Genomic DNA, 27,395 nt, shown 5'->3' on the forward strand with positions numbered 1-27,395 from the left:
TCGTCCTCGGAGTCGGGCTCCAGGCTGCTCCTCTGGAACGTGGCGGGTTTGTAGCTCAAGACCTCGTTGATGGCAGCCTCCAGGTCGGGGTCCAGGTAGGAGTGACGGCTGACGGGGCGGACGCCGGAGCCAAGAGGCTCATCCGTGGCAGAGGCCGAGACGCGTGGCCGCGGTGGCACCGACAGACTGCGGGCCAGCGACGGGTGGCTGTACTGGGAGTGGGCCTCGCTCAAGGCCACACTGGCTCCGTCATCCCACGCATCCAGGCAGCTCTGGCCCAGGGACAGGCGGGAATCGGGGCTATCCTGGCCCAGGCCCGAGACCCGGCTCAAGGAAGGACTGAGGGTCCTGGACAGGGTATCGAGCCGGGAGGTGCTGCGCCGGGAACTGGGGGAGCCCGAGAGCGAGAAGCTCATGGACGAGCGGGCCCCGTCCTCACCAGAGCCACGCCGTGTGGCCGAGGAGGCCCGGCTGGTGGGGGCAGAGACTGTGGAGGCCCGGTCGAAGTCTGAGCCCCATCGCTTCTCTAGCCCCCGGCCCTGGCGGCTCGGGGCCTCGGAGACCGTGGAGGCGCTTTCATCCAGCTCCTCCCTGGGGCCCGTGCGGGTCTTCCGGGGGGGCCTCTCGGGGGAGGCCGCCCGCTCGCTCAGGGTGGTGAAGAGCGAGTCCTCGTCCCCGGTGCCCCCGATGGAGTCCTTCAGGGTGAGCCGTTTCCGGTAGCTCAGGGAGCTCAGCACTGAGGCCGGCCTCTCCTCCACCCCCTTGCCCTCTTTCCCAGAGGTGTTGAGGGCGGTTCTAGGGGAGGGAGGTGAGGCCAGGAAGAGAGAACCGGCAGTGGATTAGAGGCAGCACAGACAGAATGAGAGAAAGAGAGAGAGAGAGAGAGAGAGGAGCCTGCATGAAACCCAGAGAATAAAGACACAGGGGGAGGGAGGAGACAGGAGGCAAAGGGAGCAGCCAGCAGCACCCCTGCAAAGTGGCAGTGAGAGCATCGGAGGAAATGAAGCAAAATAATTTGCGTCAGTGAAAATAGCTTCATGGAGAATGTCATGTAAATTAGACCATTGTTCTATTTCATCACTTTTCCCCCTCTAAAACGTTTAGTTCAATTTATTTCATTGTCAACTACCTGGAGCCTTGTGCCATGCCGTGGTGAACGGCATTGGGGCGGGGAAGGCGGCATTATCTGTGGTAACAAAATGTTGTTTGGCTGAATAAATTAAACCAATTAGAGGGGGCCGCTGGGTACTGGTGGTGAGAGGCTGGCCTTGGGAAGGGGCCTCAGGGGAGTGGGGGGGCGGATTACTTGTTGACAGAGCCTGCCCACCAACTCTGGGAGGGGGGTGGGGAAGGGTGTGCCCTGGGGGGGGGCAGATCAGGATGGTTCTGAGTTGGGAGGCAGGGGAGCCAGCAGGAGGCACTGGCACAGAGGAGAGGCTGGCCCTCCCTGCTGCCACGCTGGCCGGGAAGTGAGGGATGGGGACAATGGAGCTGGGTTTCAGGGGGAGCTGTCTGTATGATCGGAAGACTGACTTAGCCGGACAAGGGGGGAACGAGTTCCTGCAGTAGACGGGTGTGAGCAAGAAGCATGGGGGGGCCGTGAGGGGACATGGTGAAAAGATCACAGGAAGGAGAGAATGGGCAAAGAAAGAGAAATGTGGCTGTGATAGGGGATTCAGGGGAACCAGTGCCTTCTCTGCTGCTAGTCTCATTAAGCTTTTGGAGGTCCAGAGCCAGCCCAAGCCAGCCCTGTCTAGGGCTGTGGGGTCCAGAGACTCCTTATGCCCCATTCCAGTCTTGATTCCGGGGCCCAAACTTTCTGGTGGTTCGATCAACATTTGCTGAATGAGTAAGTGGGGACGAAGTCAAACCTCCAGCAAACCAAAGCCCTGAGCCCAGCAGGAAAGCATTACCTGGGAAAAACAAGGGCGCCACAGACCCTGACTAAGAAGATACTGAGCCTCCTGCACTCACTCCACATGCTGGGGGCACGCCTGGGCCCCGTATACACGTGCCAGGCAAGAGAGGCCGGCAGCATGAGGCCTGGCCTCTCTGGGATTGAGGCACTGCTCCTTTATCCCTGATGCACGAGGGGGCTTTTCCTCCCAGCTCAAGGCCATGCGCTCACCTGGAACTCTTCAAGCTGCCGTCATCGGAAGCTGCCTTGGAAGGCCCCTTGTTTTTCGACAACCATGACTTGACCCCGTCGACCCGGTCCTCCAGCTCGGAGTCCACATCGGAGTCCCCCTCGCTGTGGATGAGGAGCAGAAAGGTAGGCAAGGCGGGGGAGGAAGAGCTCACCCGAGGCGCAGTAGGGAGCGCTGAAGGGGCGGCAGGTTTGTCTCAGGTGGGTGGGATGCGGGGTGGCATGCACATCAGTGAGTCAGGGAGGAGAACAAGAGAGGTTAGATGGGGCGCCCCATTCACGAGGACCCTGCCCCACTCAGCAGGCCACACTCAAGACAGCCACCAAGAGGACCCTGAGGAGTAGGGAAGCACCTCCCATTCTACTTTCCGTGACAGGCTGCTATTGAGCCAAACAAATCCAACGAGGATGACAGGGAAACCATCCATTTATGAGTTCCGGCTAAATGGCCGCTGGTTAAAAAGACGAGTCCTAGGCCCTACAGCTACTCCCTGAGGCCTATGCCGTTTCTTGCCTGCCCACTCCCGGAAGTGTGGCCACAGCAGCTGCCATCTCCCACGCCTTTGCTGTGAGAGTCAGCCTGGCGGCCGCAGGCCACACAACAAAAGGGCATCGGTGTGCCCTCAGGTTAGCTTGAACTGAAGGCCCCTCAGCGGATGGGGGCGCTAACCTGAGCACAACAGGCCAGATCACAGACCCACCCTGCAGTTCCCTGGCCCTTAAGAAACAGAGAAGGACGAGGAGGGGGCATCCGCATTTCCTGAGATGCTGGCAACGGCTCTGGGATTCAAACTGTCTCTTGGGGATCCACTTGAGCCCAGAAAGTGCCAGACAATGGCTCTGTCTCTCCAAGTCTCCTCTTCCTTCCCGCAGGCAGCCTCCAGCTCTTGCTCCCCAGTTGTGAGTCTGGCCAAGCCGCCCCGAGCCCTCTCCACTTGCAGAAAAGCCCAAAGGAGTCAGATTCTGAGGCAGGAGTCATGGTGACTCCTTTACAAAGCAGCGAGGGCTTAGGGACAGCTTCTGAGTGAGAATGCTTCTAGAATTCTGCAAAATGTCTGCTCCCACATTCCCTTGCTATGGATATGCTAAGGATTTCTCCTTGATATAAATTTCCTTTCATCTGTGTCAACAGGAGCAGTCCCATTCCTGAATTATGTTCTTGAATAAATAGCCACACAGGTGTGTGTGTGTGTGTGTGTGTGTGTGTGTGCATGCACGTGTGTACACACACGCACACACAGAGGAAATCACCAGACTCTGTTCTGGGGACTGTGAGAGAGCATGACCCGTTGGGAGGGGAACAAAGAGGCATATTTTATGGCTTCCATCAAATACAGAATTATAACAAAGACGAGGCTGGCTGATGCCCTGGGTAAACAGGAGTTTAGCAGACAGCCCCGAAACCGCTAATGCAAGCCCCGTGCCTGTCCGAGCCTGGCAGATTTACTATGGTGCACGGGCCCCATGGAACGCCAATACCACCTGATTTATACACCCGTGCAAAAAACCTCCTTCTCTAGCTTCAGAGCCTGTAATTTATCACCACCGTTCATAACCATATTGATTGCCTTTAGAAAGGAGGTGCTGTATGCATCGCAAAATCTATGTCTACATGTTAAAAGTGTTTCTGTATAAATCTCCCTTACTACTGCACTGTTTACTGCTTTCATTAAGGTTATGGCAATAACAACTGTATCTCTAAGTAAATCGAAACATTATTTTTCTGCTCGCCTTAGCGCACTTACTTGCTCGCTCGATAACTTGGAGCTGGGGCCCAGAGCTGCTGAGCACGGAGCCACGCCACCTCTGCCATCAGCGGGACTGTGGCGAGGCCTGCACGGGCCCCAGCGCGCCTGCGTGCGAGCACACCTGTGTGTGTGCGTGCCTGTGTGGGCGCACGCGCGTCCTTGCGCGCACGTGCCCGTGCCTGGCAAGGGTTTAGAAGATGATCTTAAATGCGCATTTTATCAGCCCTCCAAGCTCCTCCAGCCCAAGGATGGCAGGGCTGGAACACACGGGGGACAGACAGTCGTGGACCCAGAATATGAATTTTCCTCCTTCCATTCAGAGCCCGAAATGGGTGGAGCCACGGGCCAGCCTGCCCTTGCCTTCCCTTTAGTTTCAAGCATATAGGTGGTGTTTAGGTTCTTCTCCTTAAATAATCAGGCCCGTAAACAAACTCCAGGGGTAGGCAGGCTCAGGGGGCAGTTGAAATTTTAAATGGTCGGAATTAAACCCCGAGTCAAATACAATTTATGTCCAGGCTCATGTGCTATTAGTTAACTGGGAGCCGAATCGCGGGGGAACAAACAAACGGAGACAGAATGGCGGGGGATATTAATTGTGTGTGACAACCGGGCTCCAGCGGCCCTCTATCACTGTTACACACTATTACATTTATCATTAGCTCTCACGGAGTCCTCTGCGCGGCCGCCAGCCCATCCCGGCCAGGGGAGGAGGCCTGCCAGGCAAGAGAGAGAAGGGGGAGGAAATCCAATGCCACGCTAGAAAAAACAACCTCCGAACAAACAGCCCTGACGAACTTGACGGAGGATCGCTCTGATCCGCCTCAAGGCCTGCGCACCAGCACCCGCCATCCAGCTCCCACCCAGAAAGAAGGAATCGAAGAGAGCGGGTGGATTTCCTGGGCTCCCCGCCCCCTGACAGACAGCAAATGCCCGGGGCCTCCCTCTGCCCCAGGTGCCCGCGGGGAGCAGGGTAAACACATCTGGCTGGGTTCCCTTAGCCTGCCGCTGCAGAGCAGCCCGCAAGGAGCTGGCTGGATGCCTTCTCCGAACAAGGCACTGCTAGATGCCCCACGCCTTGCACCCTTGTCTGCCACAGGAAGGCGGGGCACCTTTTCAAATTGAAACAGACCCGCTTCTTTAGGCCCGGCTCAGGCTCCAAAGGAGCCCCAGGGCGTGGACAAATCCAGCCCAATCAGACTCCCCCCCAGGGAAATAGGCTGGCGAGGCAGCTATGCCTGCTTTCTGAGGGAGGAGAGGGCTGGAGCTCAGGAAGGCCGGCTGAGGCTGAGCTCTCTTTTCTGCGGGAGCCCCCATCCTGCTCACCCAGGGCGGCAGGGCCAGCCTGAGCCTTCCTGGGGGAGCACGCCCCGCTGCCTGCCCTCTACCTCCGACGCAGGGCCCAGCCCCTCGCCTTGCCTCTCCTCAGGACAGAGTCAGCAGTGTTAGCGTGAGACTAGCTTGGAGAAGGTGTGAGAGGCTGTGTCCACGTGCGGCATGCAGCAGGGGCCCTGGGTGGGAGCCAGTGTTAGGGGCGGTTAGACACCACGGGAGAGGCAGAGAGCGTGTGCGCTCCAGTCCTCACGGTTTATTCTTTCTTTTCTGATACTTTGTCACCATGTCCTGCAAACTGGAAACAGAAAGAAAATGGTGGGCAAGGGGCCAGAAGAAGATCGAAAAATCAGTGGGCAAACCAAGGTGGACCTCTCTGCTGCAGACCCCTTTTTCTTCAGCAAGAGATGGTTCTGACTGGCTGAGACCAGCTGGGGGGTGGCGTGAGTGACAGTGTTCTCAGAGGCAGGTCTGGGTTGCCCTGGGGCGCCGTTCTCCTGCCCCAAAGCAGCAGGCTCCCAGTGCAGGCTAGGATCTGCCTGCGGGATGGGGCACCAGCACTCACGCGGGAAGGGGGCAGGTCTGGGGGGCCGGGGTTCTGCCCACGGCAGCCTTGGAAGCTTCTCCAGGGCCCGAACCTCACCCCCCAGAGCTGCCGGTCTACCTGCCTTGTGACTTCCTCCTCAGCCTCAGACTACAAATCTCTCTCTCTCTCTCTCTCTCCTGAACCATTCCCTGGGTGGGTTTTATGAGAGAAAATCTCTGGCATGGTAACAAGGCACCACAGGCCTTAAATCTCTGCTTTCCCCAGAGTGGGGCAGGCACCATCGGAAATGCAGCTAAACGGGGGAATAACTCATCGTGAACGGGCAGAGCTGGAGAGCCAGATTCCCGGGAGGCCTGGGGAGGGAGGACGGGGAGGAAGAGGGAGGGCATCTCACCCAGGCGGCACTTGACCTGCCCTTGGTCGCTACAGGACAGGGTCCGTGCTGGGCTCTGGCGATGAGGGAAAGGTGGGCTGGTGGCTCAGTGGCAGGGAGACAGAGGTGACAGTTGTTCTACCTCGTGGCCTGCTCCAGAGGTGGTCAGAGGGCCTTGGTGCGGGCCGCCGCTGCCACAGAGGCCCCCTCACCTGGTGATGAGGTCCTCATTCTCATCGCTCTCCATCTCATCCTCGATGGCGGCCTGCAGGTCCCCAATGCGCTTGAATGCCAGTTTTAGATCGGCCTGCAGGCTCTGGTTAGCAGCCTCCAGGCTCTCCAGATCCAGCTCCTAGGAGGCAGAGTGGGCAGTCCGGTTCACCAGAGGGCTAGTCTCTCATCCAGGTGCTCCAGAAAAAGCCTCTCATCCAGGTGCTCCAGAAAAAGCCAGCCAGGGAGGAGCTCTGTGGAGGCTGCAGCAAGCCTGGGCTCGCCTGATGGACACTAGGGTACCCCCACCTTGGCCCTCTGGCCTGCCTTTGGGACTTCCTGGACCGTCTTCTTGACATGTTCCTCTTCCTTCCAATGATCTAAACTCTGGGTCCTTTGTGGCCCACTGCCCCCCCGCCCCGGGCCTGGGGTGTGTGTGTGTGTGTGTGTGTGTGTGCATGCATAACAGCCACTGAGCCAGCTGCCTGCTTTGGGCCCCGTGGGCTGGGGTGCATTACCAGTTCGTGCTTCTTGCGGCTCGCCTCGGCCTCCTTCCTGGCGAGCTCGCCCATCTCCTCCTTGGTGTCCCGGAGCTGCCGCTGTAGCCTCTTGTTTTGCTCCTTCTCCCGGTTCTCAGCTGCAGTGCGCTGATCCCGCTCCTCGGTCAGCTTCTCCATGTTCTCTTTGAGCCGGCCGGCCAGGCTCTGGACGGGAGGTGGGGCAGGGAGGCCCGTCAGTGAGCCGAGACAGGGGTGTGGCTCTGACTCTGAGCTCTGGCACCACCACTCACTAGCCGGTGGGCAAGAATGAAAGCCCTCTGAAGAGGCTTCCTTTGCCTTTCTATAAAATGGGAGAATAACACCTACTCCCTCACGGTTTTTTAAAGATTGAAAAAGGTCAGGTATATGAAGGCTACTGGGACGATGAGAGGTGCCATCATCATCACCACCAAGGCTGGAGGAGGGCTCTGGCTAGAGCCTGGGCCTACCCATACGGACCGCCTGTGTCACCCCCCCAAGAGCTGCCAGTCTACTTGCTTTGTGACTTCTTCCTCAGCCTCACCCCCCAGAGGTGCTTCCCTCAGCCGGGCTTCCCTCAGACACCCTGAGCCCAGCAGCTCCAGAAGCTAGAGCCTGTGCTCAGAGGTAAGTGGTTCGTTGAGAGTTCCTGGATTAGGAGACTAAAAGAGTCATCAGATTCTAAGCACACAGCCCTCCCTCTAAGCCTGATGCATCTCTCTTCCTCCAGAACCTTGGAACACGTATTTACCTACCAGGCCGTAGGCGAGAAGTGTCCTGGAGGCTGGGGCAGGGTGTGAGGGAAGGACCTGCTTCTGGTTCGACTGCCAATTGGCCATGGGGTCTCCACCTCTGGGCCCCCCAGCCTCTGTGTCTCTAAAGTAACAACACGATCTCTAAGGGCTATTCGTTTGTGTTTAATGTTCTGTGTTTAACGTTCTAAACCACAATATTGCCTTTCTGAGCAGAAGGGATACAGAGACAGCTGAGGAAAGGGACGGCGGCCCAGAAGAAGACAAGTGCACAGATCTGCCCCAGAGCCACCAGACTGATGGCTTCTTCAGCCCCTTGATGGCTCTGACCAGAGGCAAACTCCTTGACCCTTCCTGCATGCAAAATGGGGATCAAAATATTACCGACCGTTCTGGGGTTGTGGTGGGTAGAACAGGAACATTACTAAGTCTCCCCTAACTCTCCCTGGCTCTCCTGAAGACCGGGACCTTGTCTTGGGAGGTTCCGCCATATTCTCTTCCGAGGTCAAGGGGACTGATGCCCTCTCAACGCCCGCTGCCAGCCCCATAGCCACCTGTTCCCATCCCTGCCCTGGTGACTGCTCTGTGGCCCCAGGGGCTGCTGGGGGGGCGGCAGGGCTGCTCTTCAGCATGCACACCCGTGACCACAGTCCTCACGGAGAACTGTCGGTGCTTACACACATGCACCAGGTCGAGCGGGAGGAGAGCTTAAAAACAGGGCGAGAGGAGCGTTCACCCTGAGACAATTCTGCCTGCCTCTTTCTTCCTACCTGCTCCACCGGAGAGGGCAGGGCTGCGCATGCTGGCTTCGGGAGACGGGAGCGAGGACTGCATTTGGACCGTGGAGATTACGGGGCGGGGGGGGAAGAACAAGACAGGGCAGAAGAGGGGTGAGCAGGAACAGGAGAAGCGTCAGAGGCAAGAACGAAGAGCAGAGGGAGAAGAGGGAGGGGATGAGAACGGAAGAAGCGGGGAGAGGCTGAGAAGGAGCAATGCAAAGGGACAGGAAAGAAGGGGGCAGACATGGGGACAAGCAAAGACAGAGGAGAAAAAGCAGAGACAGGAAGGGTGGGAAGAAGTGAGGAAAAGAGGCAATAAAAAAGGGAAGGGAGAGAGCGAGCGAGCGGTGAGATGAGAGAACAGACTTCAGCCCTCACAGAAGTGGCGCCATCCGCTGCGTATTTATGACCCTGCCAGAGAGCGAGTGAGGGGACCGGTGGGGGGAGCTCATGGTGGAGGAAAATATGAAGACAAAAAGCTAAGCTGCTCTGGTCCCTTGGCAGAAAGCAAGCACGGAAACAGAATGTAAAGCAGGCTGGCTCCACGGTGCCCAGAGAGCAGGCGGGGCGGGCGGGGGGAAGGCACCCGCCCCGTCAGCTGGCCTGGCAGCTTGGCAGGGGCCTCTGAGGAGCGGCCGCGGCCTGCCCAGTGCTGCTGCGCATGCGTGGCTCCAGCCGCTGGGGCGGCTCTGCCCTGCTCTCGGCTGCGGACCAGGACGAGGGTGCACCCACCTCCAGCCTCTTCACTTGGGTCCTTTCGAACTCCAGGCGGGTCTCCAGCTCCCGGATCTTAGCTTCCTGCCTGCTCACCAGGGACTTGTCCACCATGGACTGTTCCAGGAACTCCACTTGGCTCTGGAGGGCTTGGAGCTGAGGGCAAGGGCAGGAAGAGAAGAAAGAACTGAGCCCCGAAGGGAGGGGGCAGAGTCTGGGCTGGCAAGATCACCACGGTGACCAGAAGGCTGAGGGAGGGAAGGAGAGAGGGATGCACAGGGGAGGTGGAAGGATGGGGCCCCGAGCCAGAGGCATTCCTCACCTGGCCCACCACTGGCAGATTTTGCCCTTTGGAGAGAAAGGAAAAAGCCAAGGACAGAGAGGGAATAGAAATGTGAAGTGAGGCAGCTGAAGCCAAAATGTCTACGATGGGGAGCTGGCTCCAAGCCCCGGCCTGCACATGCGTTCACGCGCTCTGTGATTACTGAGGACTGAGGGGAGCGCCTCCTGTCCTATGAGCTCGGGGGTTCGTCCCCACGTGCAGCGACCCCACACCCTCTTTCTCCCAAGGGAGACCCTGGTCCCCACCTTCTCCTGCAGCTCTTGCTTCTGCTTGTTGGCTTCTTCTAGCTGAGCCTGGAGATCATTCATCTGTGCTAAGTCCCGCGAGGCCTGGGAAAGGAGGGAGTGCTGAAGCAGGATCCCGGCGACCACAAGCCCCAGCCCGCCACACCGCACGCCACACTGTGTCGAGGCCGTGGCCCGCCGCTCCCAAAAGAAGCGGCGTGCGGGCCTCTGAAGAGGCCCATGGGGACAGCGTCTGCGGGCGGGGCGTGGTGGGCACCTGAGCCACGGCCGCCTTGTGCTTCTTCATCAGCTCGTTCATGTCCTCCTGGTCCTCCTCCAGCCGGCTCTGGACCTCGTTCTTCTCGCGCTGAAGGCGGCTCAGCTGCTCCTCCAGCTGGACGGACGCAAGACAGATCAGAGGGCATCAGGCCTCGAGTGCCGGATGGCACCGGGCAGCAAGTCTGAACGTCCCCACGCCACCTCCCATGGGAAGGGGGTGACGACGGGGCCGGGCCCAGCCACTGGAGTGCGGTCCAGGCCGGCGACGCTCAGGGAGCTGAGGGAAGGCTGTCTTCACCGCACAGGCAGACCCTGGGCTAAATGACAGCTGCTTCCTGGCAGCTCTTTAAAGGCTAATGAGAAAGCAGAAAAGGTCTGCCCAGAACAAATGACCCATCGTCCTGGCACCAGCAGTCTAGGCCCTAACCTGCATGCACTCTGCCCCCTTCAGGCCTCGGGGAAGGACCCCTCGAATGTGCCAGGCTCTCTTGGCTTGGATTCTCATCTCCCCTGGGACGGCCTGCGCCCTGGCCAGTCCGCTCCTGGGGGGAGGGAAGGAGACAGCCAACAGCAGCTTCAGGAAATGAATGAATCTATTAGCCTGTAATTCCAAACCAAAATGACTGCGTTGGCTCCTTCTCGGCCCCATCCATCTTGTTACCGGGCTGTGGGGAGCTGGGGAAGCCTCCGCCAAGAAATTTATTAACTCGGATTTAAATAAAATGGTAATTTTATAACAGCCTTTTTTAACACAATTAAAGAATTTGAATTACTCACCTGAAAACTGCTGAGGAGCACAAATGTCACAGAGATAAATCAAGCCCGGGAGATTGGCAACTCTCAGCAGACGGGTGACCAGCTGGGGAGGGGGCATGGAGCCCAGAGCCAAGCCCAGCCTCCCCGCTGCCCCATTCCCCGCCCAAGGAGGTACTGGTGTCTGCATCCCAGTAATGCACTCCTGGCCGATGAATGGGCCGTGGGAGAGGTAGGGAATTAAAAGGGAAGCATTAAATAAGAGCTCTAATTAGCTGCCGCTTGGGCTTGTCAGTGGGCTGGCCAGGGGAAGGGGAGGGAACCCGAGCCATCCCATCCTCTTATCGGTGCTTCGGCTAATCTCCAGGCACCTGTTTACATCCCTCAGCCATATTAGCTGCCTTTATTGATGGTGTCGGGGCCTGCGGCCAAGCTCCCACAGGCAGGGGGTTAAACAGGGAGATGGGCCCTTGCTGGCTCCCGCTGCCACCTTGCCCTCCTCCTGGGCCTCTGCTCTGAGTGGGGAGAGGCGAAGGAGGGGAGGCCCACTCTCACTGCCAAAAGCCTTGGTGTGAAGGGAGCGGGTTGGAGAAGGGCCCCCATTCACCCCGCTCTACTCTCCCTCGGTCCCCGGAGCCAGGCCCGCACACCCCCGCTCCTCACCGCCGTCTTGGCTTTGGCGATGTCGTCAATCTGCAGGTGCAGGTCTTCTATCTCCACCTCCATTGCTTTCCGCGCTTTCACGGCTGCAGCACAGGTGAACTCGGACTCCTCGAGCTGGACACAGGGCCGCCCCCGCCCCAGGGAGAGAGGTCAGCCAGGCCCGGGGGGCAGGAGGGCAGGACAGGGTGCTCACAGGGGAGAAGGAGCCCAGGTGCTCTGTTCACTTCAGACGCCTGGGGCCGCGGCCTGTTGGGGCTGCCTGCGCAGGCGTCTCCCGGGGCAGGGATGGAGGGTGCGGGGACCCATCCACGCCATCCTGGGGCTTGGCAGTCATGCCATCTGGCATGCACAGATCCTAGGAGTCTATGGCTATGAGTGGCTTCTCCCCCTCCCCTGTTATCTTCCTTCTCAAGGACTCAAGAATCCCTGAGAGGGGAAGGAAGGGAGAGAAAGAACTAAAACCATAAGCATGGCTGCCCCTTGGAGCTGACCACCTCCTCTCTGTCCAGATACCTGGTTCTTTAGCTGGGCGATCTCCCTCTTGCTGGGCGCGTTGGTCTTCAGGTGGTCCAGCATGATCTGGGCGTCCGCCAGCAGGGCCTTGGTGCGCTTCAGGTCCTTCCGGAGCCGCTTCTCAGACTCCAGGTCCCGCTGGCTCACCTGGGTGCACAGCAGAAGCTGGGGCTCTGGCCTCCACCACAGAGCCTCTTGCTGTCTTCCCCGCGCCTGCTGTTCACCCCTGCCCTCATTCTCAGAGCCCCCCCAACACACGACAACAGAGGAAGTGCTGGGTTGGGCCAGCCAGTGAGAGAAGCCTGGGAGTGCTATGTGTGGTAACGACCCCCATCCTACATGTGCTGACAGTGGGCTCCCCAGAGCCCACCACCCCCACCTCTGCCAGCTTTGTATCCCTGAGATTCACGTCGCCGAGGCCGGGCCCGCCAGCAGGCTCTGCTCACCTGGTCACTCAGCGTGGCGAGCTTGCTCTCCAGTTCCCGCTTCTCTCGCAGCACCTTCTGCTTATCCTCGTATTCCTCCTCAAGCTGCACTTCCATTTGTTTCAACTGGAGGGCCATGGGGACAGAGGCCCGTCGGTCCTTTCAGGGGCCGGTGCCAGCCGGGCCTCTTCCCTCTGGATCCCCCCACCCCGGGAAAACTGTGGGGCAGGCTGAGCAGACCCCAGGGGGGTCACACCCCAAATTCGAAGTTCCCAGGGTTTCAAAGCAGCCTGGGAGGGGGAGGGGGGACGGCAGGCCGTGCAGCGCAGCCCCACGCCAGAGTGGGAGGCTTCGTTCCAGAGTGGGCAGGCCCTGCTGGGCCAGCCTAGCCGGCCGTCCAGAAAGCAGCGAGCATGCGTCCCTCAAAGGACCACACTTTCTCTAGAGTCCCTGAGGGCACACATCCCAGCCAAGGCCAGGAACCCAGAGTCCAGAATGGCAATGGGTGATAGTGTGGCTAAGGGAGGGAGCCAGAAATCCCCTTACTCTAAAGGCAGGGTGCGTACTGGACACGCTGAGTGCCCGCTGCCTTACCTTCTTCTGACACGACTGCCGGGCCTCCTCCACCTCCTCATCCCGACTTTCCACCTCCTTGGAATGGGTCTGTCTCATGCGCTCCATCTCCATCTCCAGACGGAGCTTGGCCTGGAGGTGGTTGCGGGGAGGGACCAGGTTCCTTTCGGAGCAGCACCCAAACCGCTGCCCCCTGCCCCCTGCCCCCCGATGGGCAGCTCTCCCTGGACTTGGGAGCAGGGAGTATCTCTGTCAGCACTTCCCGGAGCTCCCACCCTGCTCCTGTGGCAGCCGGCTTCTCCAGCACAGCCAAACCCCCTCACTAGATGCCTGACACCGGCCCAGAGCAGGCTGCCAGAGGTGGGGACAGTTTGGCAGCTTCTCCATTTGGCCTTCAGGCTCTAGCTCTCTGAACTGGCACAGTGGCTCAGCGGCAGGCCGGGTGGGCTCATGGCCTTCCGGCTGAGGGCATGCTGAGAGCCCCTCACCACTAGAGCTCAATCGAGATTTGTTCTTGTGGAAAGCCGCACGGAAACTTCATTATTTTCACACTGTGCTGGCACAGATCAGGTGCTCACTCACCATTTTGTAAGTAAGGGAACGAATGAGTGACTGCACGTGGGAACTTGCCCCTCTCTGGCCACCCCCTGGGTTAGCGTGGGGATGGAGGTGCCCCCTCGGCCAGACCCTGCGGCACCTGCTCCAGCATCTGGATGGTCCCCGCCTGCTCATCTAGCTCCTCTTCCTGATCCTTGACTTTGGCCTCCAGGTCCCGGAGCTGTTTCTTGACCTTGGCCAGAGAGGCCTCATCCTTAGATTCTTGGGAAGAAATGTCCTGGAGCTCGGCCTCCAGGGAGACAACCTTCTGGGTGAATCCGGCAATGTCCATGTCTTTTTCCTGGAGCAAAAGAGAAGATGAGGGTGGCCTGGGACCAGCTCTTGCCTGTGGGGTGGGGGGACGGGGCATGGATGGCGGGTGGCCCACGCACCTCCAGTTGCTGCTTCAGGCTGAAGGCCTCGGCAAGGAGCGCATCCTTCTCCCGCTGCAGCTTCTCCCGCTGCAGCTTCTCCCGCTGGGCCTCCTCGTGCGCCTGCGAGAGCTCACTGTCGAACCTGTGAGGGAGCAGGGACGGCCAAGGTGATTCCACCAGGATAGGCGAGAGTCTGGGTCACCAGCACCCAGAGGCTGCCAGGAAGCGGGGCCACGGATACAGACAGGACACAAGCAGAGGGGGACTTCACATACAGCCTGGAAGTGGGGGACAGCGGTGAGGTGACATCCAGGATCAAAGGCTGTGGTGGCCCGGCTGGCCACCTGGTCTGGGATGGGGGGCATTTCACTGAGTGGGTCTAAGGAGCCCTTATACCAGGTGAGCCGAGGAGGGGCCCACAGACGGCTTCTGGGGAAGAGGTGGACAGAATCTCCTCCGTCGTTGTCTTGACCTTTTCCATTTTAACAGATCAAAGAATGTGGGACCAGGGTGAGGGCAGAGTGGGCACCGGAATAGAAATGGATGCCCTGCCTCATCTAAGTTACTTTTCGTGGTTCCACTTGGCCACTCCCGATGATCGCTGTCTCCCTCTCTTCTGGGTGCCAGCCCCTGGCCAGGCCCACGCAGCCCAGCAGTACCTGTGTCACACCAGGAGCCCCCTCCCCCACCCCTCACCCCCGGCCAGGAAGCGAGCAGCCTGGCCGTGCCCAGTCCGCGGGCACAGTTCACAGTCAGGGGATCTTTCTTGGCTCCTCTACCTCCCAGCCTCCTATTTCCCCACCCAGTGACTCTAAATAAGGAGCAAATTGCTCAAATTCCTCTTAACACCTTCCCCGAATAGCTAATAAGTTTCCCTTCCAACACTGAAATACTACCCCCAACCCAACCCACATCAAAAAAAAGGTAAGCAAACTTCCGGGCAGCTGACATGAAACCTAGTAAGTTGCCTGGCAGGGAGTGTGGCAAGATGGTAACTAGGCGGGGCTGGCACTGCCATGGAGGGGCGGGGGGCTTGGGAGAGAGGTCCCACTAAGGGTGTCTGCTTCTAGTGAATGGGAGGGTGGGCATAAAGGTGGAGAGGCACGGTGCTGGGAGGGAGGAGTAAGATCTCCTGGTTCCCCTCACCCTCTGCAGGCGGCACCCAGCTGGGAGGCCAGCAGAGTGCCAGGAGGCCGAGGGTAACATGGGGTCACTGGAAGGACTTGGCTCTGCCCTGCTCATCCCCCAGGGTTGTGGGTGCAGGGCTGTCCCTTCACGAAGGCACCCGGGGCCTCTACGAGAAGCCCTCCCCTGCAGAGGGGAACCAGGCGCTCTTCCCACTCCCTGGGGCACCCTGCTGTTCCCAGGGTGTGTGGGTTCCCCAGTGTTCCTAATAAAGGCGTCCCATTCCCATCCCCAGCCAGAGAAATTAATTTAGATTGGATTTGATCCTGTGAGGGCTCCCCCCCCTCGTGTCATTACCATAATGAGATGGAAGTGGCACGGCAGTTCAACAACATTAGTCAGGAGAGTGTGTTTGTGTGGCTGAGGCAAGCGAGACATGGGGAGCCGGGTGGGGGCAAGGGGCAGGGAGGGGCACGGGTGCTTTCTGCACGGGGCCTGGTGGGAGCTTCGTCCTTGCTGGGCCCATGCAGGGTGACAGGCACATGCCGCGGGAAGCGTGTCTGGGAGCCGAGGCCTGAGCAGGCCTGCAGTGGGGATGGGGCCTGAGTGCTCCTCAGAGGTCAGGAGTGAGACCTGTTCCCGTTCCAGGACAAGGGACTATGCAGTCAAGGCCGCCCCACCAAATTCAGGCCCTGCTTTCTTCTCTCCTCCCTGGAGGGGGAGGCAGAGGGCCCTGTCTGGGGCTGCTCTAGGAAGTCTCAAGGCCCGGGGCAGGGACCCACCCACCTCCTCTGCTTCTTCTCCAGCTCATGGTTGCGGACCTGCTGGCCCTCCAGGTGCAGCTTGGTGTCCTGCAGCTCGGCCGTCAGCCGCTGGCTCTTCTTCTTGAGCTGCTGCAGAGCCCGCTGGCTCTCGTCACTGTCGGCCTGCAGGTCCCCGAGCTAGGGCGCAGACGGGGTGCAGGGTCACAGCCAAGGAAAGGCCCGGAAGCATGGGTGGAGAAGGGGAGGAGAAGGGGGGGCGAGCGAGGGAGAGATCCAAGGGTGACAGATGGAGTCGGGGAACCGAACACACTTGAACAACAGTTTGCCCTTGGGCATCCCCAGCCCCCAAGAGGCTAACCCACCAACCCCTCCCCCGTGCTCCCAGGGCATGCCCGGCTCCACAGGGCACCAAGCCGCTCCTGGCCCAGCCTCCACTCCTTCTACCAGCCTCACCCGCCTTTCCAGCTGCCTCTTGTTCTGCTGCTCCACCTCCAGCTTGTCCTCGAACTCCTGCTGGAGCCGCTTCTTGGTGAAGTCTACCTCCCGCATGGCTCGCTCGTACTTCAGGCGCCACTCGCCGCCTGTGGGGGTGGGGCAGACAAGGGCCAACTGAGCTGCTGTGAGTCCCGGAGAATGGGCGGGCGGAGGGGAAGAAGGATAGGCCAGGGAGGGGCAGCAGGTGGCATCAGCCAGAGGGACTCAGAAAGGTCTCTGAAATGACGGCTTCTTCCCAAGCCAGGAAAAGACGAGAGAGGGTGTGTGGCTATGTGTGCTGTCCTCTCCCCAGGGACCACTGGACCATGGCCCTTAGACCCTGTCCCTACCACGGCTCTCGCAGCCCTCCATGACAATCCCCTGCATTCGCTGGCCCCTCTACTTAGCCTTGTACCAGCCTACAGAAGGGAGATGGGCCGGGGCCAGGGCTGCGGCTGCCTGAGGGGGGGGGGTATCCGAGCTTCCCGCTCAGGCCCTGCTGGGCCCCTCTGGCCTCAGACCCACCTGTGTCATCATCGTCCACCTCCCCATTGATCTCCGCTGCCCGGATGAGGCGGGCCTCCATCACCTCCATCTCCATCACCTCCATCTGCTTCTTCAGCGCATCGTACTGGGTCTGCAGAGGGAGGCTTGTGAGGCCGCCATCCCAGTCCCTCACTCAGGACCAGCTACGGCCCTGAGCCACGCAGACCACGGGCACGTGCTCACCCTGGGTGGACAGGGGTGCCGGGCCAGCTGTCCCTGTGGGAGCAGACGGACACCAGAGCGTGGTGGCCACTAGCACGGCTGTCTCCGCCTGGCCCGGCCCTCACCTGCAGCTCCTCCATCTCCTTCTCGGCTCGGAGCCTCTCCGCGGTCTCCGCGTCCAGCAGCTGGGAGGCGGACTCTCCCGTGTTACGTTCATCTGTCAGCTCCGATGTCAGCTCTGAGATCTGGGGTTGGGGGGAGGGAGTCGTCACCAGTTGAAATGCCTGCCTCACTCAGCTGGAACCCGGTGGGGGGGGTGTCCTGGGCCTGGCACCCTGCACGGTGGCCCAGTTGGCCTGGTGCTAGGAGTCACTCACCCGGGTCTCCAGCCGGTCATTGTTGAGCCGAAGTTCATTCCGCTCCTTCTCCACCTTCTCGAGCTTGCTCCGAAGCTGCTGGATCTCCTCCTAGGGTGCGGTGAAGAGGGCAGAGTGAGCCGGAGGCTCCGCGAGAGGTTGGGGCCTGGCATCTGCACCGTTGGGGTGAATGAAGCCGGTGAAGCTCGGGCCGGGACACAAGGAAGCCACTGCCTCCCTGGGTCTCCTATCCCTAGACTCTTCCCCAGATGCTGAGGGTGCCGGAGATTTTATACCAAGAGGCTACCCAGCCGCTTAGCCAGCACCCCAGAGGGATGCCTTCTGTTTGACGGGCATCGTTCAAGGATGTCAGCTCTCTGGACTAAATAAAGAGCACTTGGGAGCCCAAGACAAGCCGGCAAGACTTTTGCCCACATGGATGAACTAGTCCTTTTCCATCGACTTGGCCCTTCCGGAGCTGTTACGTACGTCTTTGTTCCGGATCTGCTCCTCGGACAGCTGTACCTCGATGAGGGGCCGCACAGTGGTAAAGAGTTTCCACCAGGCCCAGTCCTTCACCCCTTTGTTCTTCTTGATGTTCTTCTGCACACAGCGAATGGCCAGGTCCTGGATCTAAGTTGGGGGGAGGGGTGGTGCACAGCAGGGCTCTTAGTCCCAAGCCCGACCAGGACCCCACCCTGCTCCTCCGGCCACCTGACTTGGTTCAAACACTCCCTATGCCACCCAGCCCTCACTCCCAGCCTCTCCTCATCCCTCGGAGAGTGGGAGGCAGAGAGCCTGGCCCAGCGAGCACCGCACTGGGCACTAACCGCTCTGCCGTCATTAGGAATAATTTCATCTGCTTTATTTGCTGCCTGATTATTTCCAGCACCCTGGCCTAGATGTGCTATAAAACCTAATCTTGCTGAAACACAAGAGGCGGCGGTGCTGGCTGTTTTATGGACTTGCTAATAAGAAAAGGAGTCGCTGACACAGCTCCTTAATCTTCATGGAGCAGCCTATGATCCAGAGCCCACCTTCGCCTAGGCGCTGCCCCCCACCCCCAGCCCCAGGACCAGGCCCCACGGCCCCACTGCTGGGCATAACCAGCGCGCTCGCTGGCACCAAGGAGCTGCCCATTCCCCACCCTGGCCCAGGGCATGGTGGCCCCGGGAGGCCCCTGCTTCTTCTCCCCCAGGTGACGGTAACTCATAGTCCCAAGACCAGCCTCCTGCCCCAGCATGTTCCCTTGAACCCCCACCCCACCCCAGGAACTCTGCTCTGCCATCTAAGCTGGGGAGTAGGACAGAGCCGCCCCTGGAACAGCACCTTTTTCTTCTTGAAGTGCTGGCGGGCCAGGTAGCCCCTGCAGGCCGCCTGGAACAGGGTTAGGTTCCTGCTCGTTTGCTCATCCCGCTGCTCCTCCAGCCGAGCCAAAGTGCCGGCCCGGAAGAACACCTGTGGAGAAGCAGGCCAGATGAAGGCAGGAGATGGGCTGGGGGCACAGGGCACCAGCAGGCCTGGGAGGTGGCCCTTGGCCCTGGAAGCACCTGAAAATCCAAGGGAACAGGCGAGGAGGAAAGGAGCAAGAAGAGGCCCCAGGAAGGCTGAGGGAGGAGGGCCAGGCGAATCTGACTTCAAAGAGAGATAAAAGGAGAGGGAAGTCAAAGGGAAGGTATCTGGGACAAGAAGGAAATAAAGCAGCCACAGTCAAACGGGGACAGGACACCCCTCAGCAACATCGATGGCGGATTCTTCCCCCAGGACTGCCAGCAACACCGTCCATGCCCCTGTGCCCACAGCCCACCAGAGGGCCCAACTGCAGGTGCCAGCTGCCTGGGAGCAGGCCAAGTGGATGGTGGTGAATGTGTGTAAGGAGAGAAAGGTCCAGGGGCGCCTGGGTGGCACAGCGGTTAAGCGTCTGCCTTCGGCTCAGGGCGTGATCCTGGCGTTATGGGATCGAGCCCCACATCAGGCTCCTCTGCTATGAGCCTGCTTCTTTCTCTCCCATTCCCCCTGCTTGTGTTCCCTCTCTCGCTGGCTGTCTCTATCTCTGTCGAATAAATAAATAAAAATCTTAAAAAAAAAAAAAAAAAAAAGGAGAGAAAGGTCCAGAAGCTGTGCGCAGAGAAAGGGTGGGGCCCCCTCCCCACTCTGTCTCCTCTCAGACAGCCTCCTCTTTCATGTGCCAGCATCCCACCCCCACACACACACCCAGGTTTCAGCTCATGAAAAAGCCAGGGGGGTGGGCGGGGGCTGGCCCAATCAAGGGACCTGTCCTACAGGTTTGGGGGCTGGAGGGCAGACAGGAGAGGAACCAGCTGGGCACCCCCACAGCCAGCATTTCCTCTCACTCTTTGGTGCTCTGCACTGGGGCTGGGTAAAGTGTTCTCTGCTATGAGAAGAGGGGGAAATATACAAGTGAGAAGAGACTCTGGGATCCTTACAGATGGCAGAGAAACACCTAGGTATGTGCCCACCTCCACCTTGCCCAGAACACAGAAAATTCCCTTCTATGGGGCAAAGAGCGCAGGAAACACTCAAAACCAATATGTACAGTATCCCCAGGCCTCCCTTCAGGGAAGAAGTGGAGAGAAGGCCTCGTTTTCTGCTGAGAAAGCTTTGCCTCTGGCGACTCCACAGAAACCCAGTCCCCTGGGGCTGGCGTAGGAGAAAGCCAGCTCGGTCCTGAGCCACGCTTGCTTCCCCAAAGCCCACACTTGGCGCTGAGTGCCTGGGATCTCCCATGGGCCTCAAGCCCCACCTGAGCCTTGATTTCTCACAATGTGTGAGCCTGAGATTCCCCCAGGGGGTGGGGAATAGCCAAGTCCCCCAGGAGGCGGACATAGGGGCTAGTGGTCAGGGCACATAGCTGGTCTGACTGAGGCAGAAGACGGGAGGTGGTGGGTTAGGGGCTGGAGAGTGGCTCCCATTCTCAGTTCTCATGATGAGAAGAGAAAAGATGGCCTCAGGACTGGGGCGGGGAGCCTGAGACCTCGTTCGAGACGCTGTACATTCGTGGGGTTAGGAGTCCTTTTGAGTACTGGGTGAAAACACAGGGCCCTCTCCTTCCCCAACAGACTCACCCATACAAATTTACAGACAGTATCAGGAGCCTCTCAAGGTCCTCTAAGACCCTGACTGGGCCCTCAGGGTCCCGTGGGCTCTGACTGCGACCCTCTCCTCGGAAGCAGTGTGAAAAACACCCAGAATCTCTGCTCACCACCCGGTCCCACCACAGCCTAGACGCCCTGACATTTCTCTCCCAAGTCAGAGGCAAGCAAACATCCAACTTTGCCCCTAACTTCCCTCTGGGCGTGAGTGGGCCCTGGGGCTCGCCGGCCTCGGCCTCGGCCAGGCAGCTGGGATGAGGCAGAGGGTCTGAGATGGGAGCTGGGAAGAGCACTAGCTGGTACAGGCCCTCTCTGCCCACAACATGCCTTGGAGAAGGTGCCATCCCGACGCCAGCAGCAGCCCAACCCCCGAGGGGCAGGAGCCTGCCCGGGAGACCGGGAGGGAAGCGAAGCCTCTGGCCGCAGGCTTCCCGGGGAGGAAGCTCGGCTGGCAGCCCCTGAGCTGAGAGATAGCTGGCGATGGGGAGAGGGTGAGTCAGACACAGCAAGAAACCAAAACCAGAAAAATGAGACAGAAGGAGACCACAGAAGACACAGAGAACAAGGCAAGAACCTGAAAAAGACAGAGCCAGGAACTGCCAGGGCCAAAAGGAACAGGGAAAACCATCAGAGACAAAGATACAGCCAGGGGGTGGGAAAGCGAAGGGGCAGGACTGTGACTCAGGAGACAGAGCCGAGAGAACAGAGGGGACAAGCAACACCAAGCCCTTTTTTGCAAGCATCCACGTCCGCCTCATACTGCCCACAAAGCCCCGGCACACGGAGCTCCCTCCCTCCCTGCTGACAGGTGGAGAGGTTCAGAACCCCCTCGCTGGCTTCCAAACGCCCTCCCTCCCACCACGGCCCTTGGAGCACATACGTGGACGCCACCCGTCAAGCCTCCCAGTCTGAGGAGAGAGAGGCAAGCGGGGCTCCTGCCCGTGGGAGGGACGCTCGCCTGACCCTCTGGCATGGAGTGACGCGGCAGACCGGCACCCGGGCCCGGGCGTGCCTGTCTTTCAGACACCACGTTCCATTCAGGTGAGGAATTGGGCTTGTGGGCAGGTGGTGGCAGCACGGCCTCACCGCGTCCTGCTTGCTCTTCTGGGGCCCCGGCAGCCCTGGGGTGGGGGGCCTCTGGAGTACTCTGCCTGCCGCCTTCCTGCTTTGTCCAGCTTTCCTCCCTTCTGTCTTCCCCACTCCCCACACCGGGATTCAGGCCAAGTTCAGGGCCACCTTCCAACCCACTCCCCCTCCTGACGTCACAGGGGTGTTCAGGGCTCTGAGCGAGTCGGTTATTCAGAGGGAGGGAAGTCGAGTTTGCTGCAGGGGGGGAGGGCCAGCCATTGGGACGAGGGCGACCAGAGAGTGCGGGCCGGGCCCAACCGCCCTCCTTTAGCGACCGCTCACTCACCCGGCTCAGGCCCAGGCAGCAGCTGCTCTTTTCCAGGTCCAAGGACTCCAGCAGCTCCTCCACCGCCTGCAGAGAGAGGCCTCTGTCAGGGAGGCCAGGGCCGCCCCCGTCTCTGTGCGGGGCTTCGCCCAGGCACGAGTCCTGCCCCGGCCTCCACTGAGGCAGTCCGTTACTCATTCAACAAACGCTTTCGGTGGGCTTCCGCAGTGTCGGGCTCTCGATTAGATTCTGGGGACGTAAGGATGACCATGAGAGCAGTAAGCTCTCTTGCTGGGGAGTGAGACAGGTGAATTAGTGAAGTACACAGAGGAGGAGGCGCCTAAGTCAGACACGGGACCACGGGAGGCATCCTGGAGGAGGTGAGGTGTAGCTCGCGCGGAGTCTTCAGTTACAAGAAGAATTAGCGGAAGTCGGGGAGAGGGCATTTTGGGAAGAGGGACGAGCGCGAGCAAAGGCACGGAAGCACAAGACAAGAGAACGCGCTGAGGAAACCTGGTAGTTGAGGAGGGAAGGGGGTAGGGCGGTTAGGGTACAACTAGAAAGGTGGCAGTAGCCAAAGGGGGGGCGCCTGTGTGCACCGAGAGCCCCTGGAGGGTTTGGTCAGGGGGACAGGGGCGGGTTTGCGTTTTCCAGCGAACCCTGCTGGCACGTGGGGGTGGGTGTGGGGAGAATGGACGGAGACCCCCTCAGGCAGCTACTGCAGGAATTCACAGGAGAGGAGGCTAGAGCCCGAAGGGTAGAAAGAGGTGGAAATGCTGGAGACGATAGAGCCTTGCACCTGCGGGTGCGAGGGGGCGCGGCAGACGACAGGGAGGAATCTAGGGACACTGGGTGGAGGTTTCCGACTTAAGTAGCTAACAGAAAACGGTGCCACTCTCCAAGGTCGGAACTGGAAGAGCTAGCGTCGGCTGGGGAGGGGACGGAATCAGTGTGGTCTGAACGTGCTGAGTTTGAGGTGCTGTAAGGCATGCAGGTAGAAAAGTCCAGAAAGAGCCAGATAGAAATGCACGCCTGAGGTTCAGGAGAGAGGCCTGGGTTACAGGTATTGATTTGGGAGTCGTCAACACCTACGTGGTCATTGAAGTGATGGGTGTGAATGAGGTTGGCCAGGAAGAGGCCGTAGACTAGAAAGCACACACGGCCAAGGACAGCGCTGTAAGGAAGAGAGAGACCTGTACTTCAGGGGCAGGTGGCAGAAAGGGTGCTCAGAGGGACAAAGGCAAAGCCAGGGGCGGCAGGAAGGAAGCTGAGCAGAGAACAGAGCTGTCAAGAGAGTCAGATGTTGCCAAGCACAGTAAAGTGGCCATGAGCTCCGGCTACGTGGAGGGCGATGGGCGACAGAAGACCCGGCCCAAGGTGTCAGGGCCGGGATCCAGATGGCCGAGGGTGAAGGGATGGGGGGCAGTGGCGGGGTGGGGGCAGGCGAGCGACAGACCATAGTCCGGGGTGAGGGAAGGTTGATGGAAGCCCCTTTCCGAGCACACTATCTGCAGGGTGTTTCCCCACTGAGTGGAGAGAGCCAGTGGAGGAGAGGCTGAAGGAATGGGAGAGAGAACGGTTAGTGCCGATGGAGCAGGCCTCCGGGAATGGATTCCAAAGCACAGGAGGAAGGGACTGGACGAGGGGAGGGACACCTCTCCCACCCCAGACAGGAGTGCTGAGGAAGCAGGCACCCGAACAGAAGCGTACAGAAGGCAGAGGAGGAAGTTGGAGCCTCAATTTTATTACCGTTTAGAGGCAAGGCCAATTGCTGGGGAGATGACCTGGGAAGGCAGGGGAGCGGAGGACTGGAGGAGAAAGAGAACCGAACAGCAGGGAAGGAGCTTGGAATAGGGACCAGGGAGGGGTGGGGCATATGAAAAACCTGCTAGGCCACATCAAGAGCTCAGTTGAGGCTGGAGACCATGAACTGGTAGGACTTCAAGTCCACCCGGTTGTATATTTTTCTCCCCTAGCCCTTGGGAACCCTAAACTGAGGAAGGCAGATGCCCGGAGGCTGGCACTTCAGCATGGGGGTTGGGCAGGGCAGGTGCCATGGGAGGCGCAGGAGAGCTGAGGGTGATGGAGGTCAAATGACCGGAGGGCAGGACCATGGCATTGAGGCTGAGTGGAAAAGAAAGTCAGAAGGGAATGGACAGAGCAGAGAAAATACAGTGGGGTCCAGAAATGAGAGGTCTCAACAAAGTCAAAGAGCAGGTGTCCCGAGAGGAGGAGAGAAGTGAGATGCACAGGTTAGGAGGCTGTGGGCAGGGAAGGCCATGTTGGAATTTAAGATTTCCGAGGTGAAGTATTCCCAGGGGTGACAAGGTCCTGGGTGTAGCCGTGAGTGGGAGGCTGGAATAAAGGTCAGAGGTCAGAGAGAAGGGGGTGGGCCATCTACACGCACACCAAGGTTGCCCAGGACACTGGCAGGTCCTGGATGGAGGGAAGGATTCGAGGCCTCCGTGAATGTGGGTCTGTGACTCAGGAGGCAAGGGGAGGGGGGCTTTCTGGCCCATTCTGCAGAGCATTCTCCCTCTTAGGGAAGCCATCCTAAGGTCTGAGATGCCTTCAGAGTCAGGCCTGGCACCTGAGGCCGGAGCACAGGGAAGGAGGCTTCCTCTGCTCAAGGAGCCCTCTGGCTCCCTGAGGAGCTGCCTCTGGGGGTGACAGCCTAGGTGACAGCCCTGCGTTCAGCAGCCTGCGCTGACAAGGGGCCCGGGAGCCTTCGGCTTACCCTGGCTCCAGGAGGCCTTGCCGTATCACTCTTGCCCCGAGGAGGGATGCTTGCCCCACCCCTGGACAGCTTCTTGCTGCAGGAACCATCCCTGATGTGGGAGTTAAGGCCGAAGGGCCCAGGGGCTACCGGTGGTAACACCCAGAACACTAGTTCTTATCTGCCACCTGGGAGGCTCTTAGAGGACCAGCTCACCAGAGAGCGGACACCCCCAACTCTGGCCTCCAAAGTGGGTGGGTCTTTTCTGATTCCTCTAGGCGACCGCCAGGATCCCTTCTCCCCTGGCTGCCACACGCCCCTGTGCTGGCCCTGGGCAGCCAAAACCAGGAGCTGGAGCAAAGGCTCTGGCTCTCTCTAGGGGACAAGGGGCAGCTGCTCGGAGGGGTCTGAACAGAAGGAAGGGGTCTGGTAGGGCTCTGGGGCCCAGACCTACCCGCCTTTCATCCATCACAATGTAGTTGCGCCCATGCTTCTTGGTCAGGTGTGGGGCCAGGACGTCGAAACGGCGGCGGAACTCGGAAAACACCATGTGGTCAGGGTAACCTAGAGAGAGGGCAGCCCAGAGCCATGTCCGGCGGTGCTCTGTCTGCTCCCAGCATGCCAGATGGCCGTTTGTGCCCAGGTCCCACGCGGGGACAGTCACCGGAAGGGGCAGAAGCTGCTGGGGGAGGACAGCCTGAGGCTGAGGCAGGCCTGGGAAAGGAGGGTGGAGAGGGAAGAGGCAGGGGTGCGGGAGGGGGGGGCTGCCCTCCAGCTGGAACTGCAAGGTTACAACGGGAATGGATTCCTTTAGAGGGGAGCAGGCACCTTGTCAGTGAGGTGTGCGAAGAGGGGACAGCTGCCCACTTGGAAGCGAAGCTATGGAGAAGAAAGATGCTTTCTAGCCTCCAGGTCTATGACTCTGCTATACCCAGAGAGAACAATGTCTTCAGGACTTAACACGGAAAAAGAAAATTGGGCCACAGAGAGTAGCCGAGAGGAAAAGTGCACGGGCTTGGGGGTGGAATCCTGGCCCTGGCTCTTGGCACCATGTGACCTTGGACGAGTCACTCAACATCTCTGACTCTTGCTTTCCTCATCTTTCAAGGGGGGACCTGCTGCTTACCTTGCACGGTAGTCATGGGGTTTGAATGAGAAAATATGTGGAAAGCATGGCTTGGCTCCTGTGGTGGGTGTTCAGTAAAATGCTCCTTCCTTTCCTCAGTCCCCTGAAGCAGGGTACAGAAAGGGTGCCCTTCCTGCTCCCATCCTGACCTTGAGCCCTAGGCCGGCTGACCTAAAGACTTCTAGATTTCCTTCCCCTGAAGAGCATTACCTCTAGTACAGACCTCCCTACTGTGTAGGCTTGAGGCCAGGACAAGGGTCAGATGGCTTCTGGTTTGGAGCAAGGTCAGGATGGTGGCTGGTAGGAAGTCACCCTGAGCCACCTGAGGGCACCAGAGCCCGCGGGAGAGGACTGAGCGACCCACTCATACACATTCACAGAATTTCAAACCGGAAAGTGGTCTTAGGCCAGATCCAACGCATCTTCCAGGCATGGGAACTGAGGCCGAGGAGGTGGACCGACGGGCTTGCTCAAGGTCACAAAGGCTGCAGCTGGAGGCAGAGCTGGACTCCAAACCCGGGCTCTTGAGAGCCCGTCGGGGGCTCGCTCTGCTACACCGGCCTCGCTAGCTCCGGGAAACCCTCCAACTGGGAGATGAGGCTGATGCATGTGCCCGATAATTGAAACAGGAGGCGGGGGCCGCTGAGGGGCCAAGACAAAGTGAGCTATTGATTGTATCTGAATTGCAATTAAATTGATGGGCCAGGATAGCAGGTCTGGATGCCTGGCATCTTAATTAATCATCAGCACTATCGATGGTGGCTGGGGGCTGGGCGAGGGGAGGGGGGGCCTGCTGCTGCTGCTGGCCTCATCGATCTGCTTGTTTGAGTAAAGCACATTGATTTTGGTTCAGAGCGGTAACAATCTGGTTTTGAAATAATAAACACCAACTCCATATCAAGACGTGGGGACAGATCGATGATTTATTTCGAGCAGGGCAGGGAGCCTGTTTTGTGGCTTTGGCTGCTAAGGAAAAGTGATGGTGTCCATGGGGTTGCCTCAAGGGGACCTTATGGGCAGGTGGGACCCCGCCAGTTCTAGCAAAGGAAAAAAGGGCAGAGATCTGGCAGCCCATAACTTCTCAGGCAAATGAAACCCTACTCGAGAGGCATGAACTTGGAAGCTGGTCCACGTGGGTCGAATCTCGCTCTGCCACTCATGAGCTGTGTGACCTTGGGCAAGCTACTTAACCTCTCTGAGCCTCAGTCTCCTCATCTGGGGACGGTAATAGTACCAACATCTCATGAGATTGTTGTGAGGATTAAACGAGTAACGTGTATGATGGGTTCAGAACGGTGCCTGGTATACCATAAATGCTCTAACGACATGGAGCAGTTGACCCTTGAACAACATGAGTTGCACCCCATGCAGTCGAAAATCCAAATATAACTTTTAACTCCCCCCAAAAACTTAACGACTAATAGCCTACTGTTGACCGGAAGCCTTACTGATAACGTAAACAGTTGACGAACCGTTACTGTATGTGATGGGTCGGACACACGGTATCGTTGCAGTAAAGCAAGCCGGAGGAAAGCAAATGTCATCCAGGAAGGCAGAAGGACGAGAAAATACGTCCATCGTACTGTACTACAAAAAGCCCGCACATGAGTGGACCACACAGTTCAAACCCGAGTTGGTCAAGGGTCAACTGTGCTATTACTCTCACCCTTTTCAATCCCTCCTCCAGATGGGTCCATAAAAAGGGTCTGGCTGGCCTTTCTTGGGAATTTTAAGTACCTCAGAAAGATTTAGCACCTCAT

At 59.1% G+C, this 27,395-nt stretch overlaps 1 protein-coding gene and 1 long non-coding RNA gene across 3 annotated transcripts in view; one reads left to right on the forward strand and one right to left on the reverse strand.

Moving 5' to 3' along the window:
* Positions 1-27,395, reverse strand: part of MYO18A (myosin XVIIIA) — an 82,793-nt gene that overhangs the window by 6,777 nt on the left and 48,621 nt on the right. The window contains exons 19-40 of one of the 2 annotated variants that reach the window (XM_040641070.1): positions 24,964-25,073; positions 21,815-21,880; positions 18,617-18,745; positions 17,777-17,920; positions 17,309-17,398; positions 17,057-17,176; positions 16,749-16,860; positions 16,203-16,330; positions 15,772-15,926; positions 13,879-14,002; positions 13,587-13,787; positions 12,911-13,021; positions 12,338-12,442; positions 11,892-12,038; positions 11,379-11,492; positions 9,961-10,077; positions 9,705-9,788; positions 9,135-9,272; positions 6,872-7,057; positions 6,356-6,495; positions 5,477-5,521; positions 2,129-2,251 (exon numbers count right to left, since the gene is read on the reverse strand). In XM_040641070.1, the coding sequence (XP_040497004.1) occupies positions 2,129-2,251; positions 5,477-5,521; positions 6,356-6,495; positions 6,872-7,057; positions 9,135-9,272; positions 9,705-9,788; positions 9,961-10,077; positions 11,379-11,492; positions 11,892-12,038; positions 12,338-12,442; positions 12,911-13,021; positions 13,587-13,787; positions 13,879-14,002; positions 15,772-15,926; positions 16,203-16,330; positions 16,749-16,860; positions 17,057-17,176; positions 17,309-17,398; positions 17,777-17,920; positions 18,617-18,745; positions 21,815-21,880; positions 24,964-25,073 (2,689 nt within the window). The remainder of the gene's footprint in view (positions 1-2,128; positions 2,252-5,476; positions 5,522-6,355; positions 6,496-6,871; positions 7,058-9,134; positions 9,273-9,704; positions 9,789-9,960; positions 10,078-11,378; positions 11,493-11,891; positions 12,039-12,337; positions 12,443-12,910; positions 13,022-13,586; positions 13,788-13,878; positions 14,003-15,771; positions 15,927-16,202; positions 16,331-16,748; positions 16,861-17,056; positions 17,177-17,308; positions 17,399-17,776; positions 17,921-18,616; positions 18,746-21,814; positions 21,881-24,963; positions 25,074-27,395) is intronic. The other variant, XM_040641071.1, reaches the window with a different exon arrangement.
* LOC121105044 lies at positions 21,306-26,341 on the forward strand. Its single transcript, XR_005837489.1, has 2 exons — positions 21,306-21,441; positions 26,016-26,341. It is a non-coding gene; the product is annotated as an uncharacterized LOC121105044 (long non-coding RNA).

The sequence above is a fragment of the Ursus maritimus genome, unplaced genomic scaffold (assembly GCF_017311325.1).
Source record: "Ursus maritimus isolate PB19 unplaced genomic scaffold, ASM1731132v1 scaffold_24, whole genome shotgun sequence".
Classification (NCBI taxonomy): domain Eukaryota; kingdom Metazoa; phylum Chordata; class Mammalia; order Carnivora; family Ursidae; genus Ursus; species Ursus maritimus.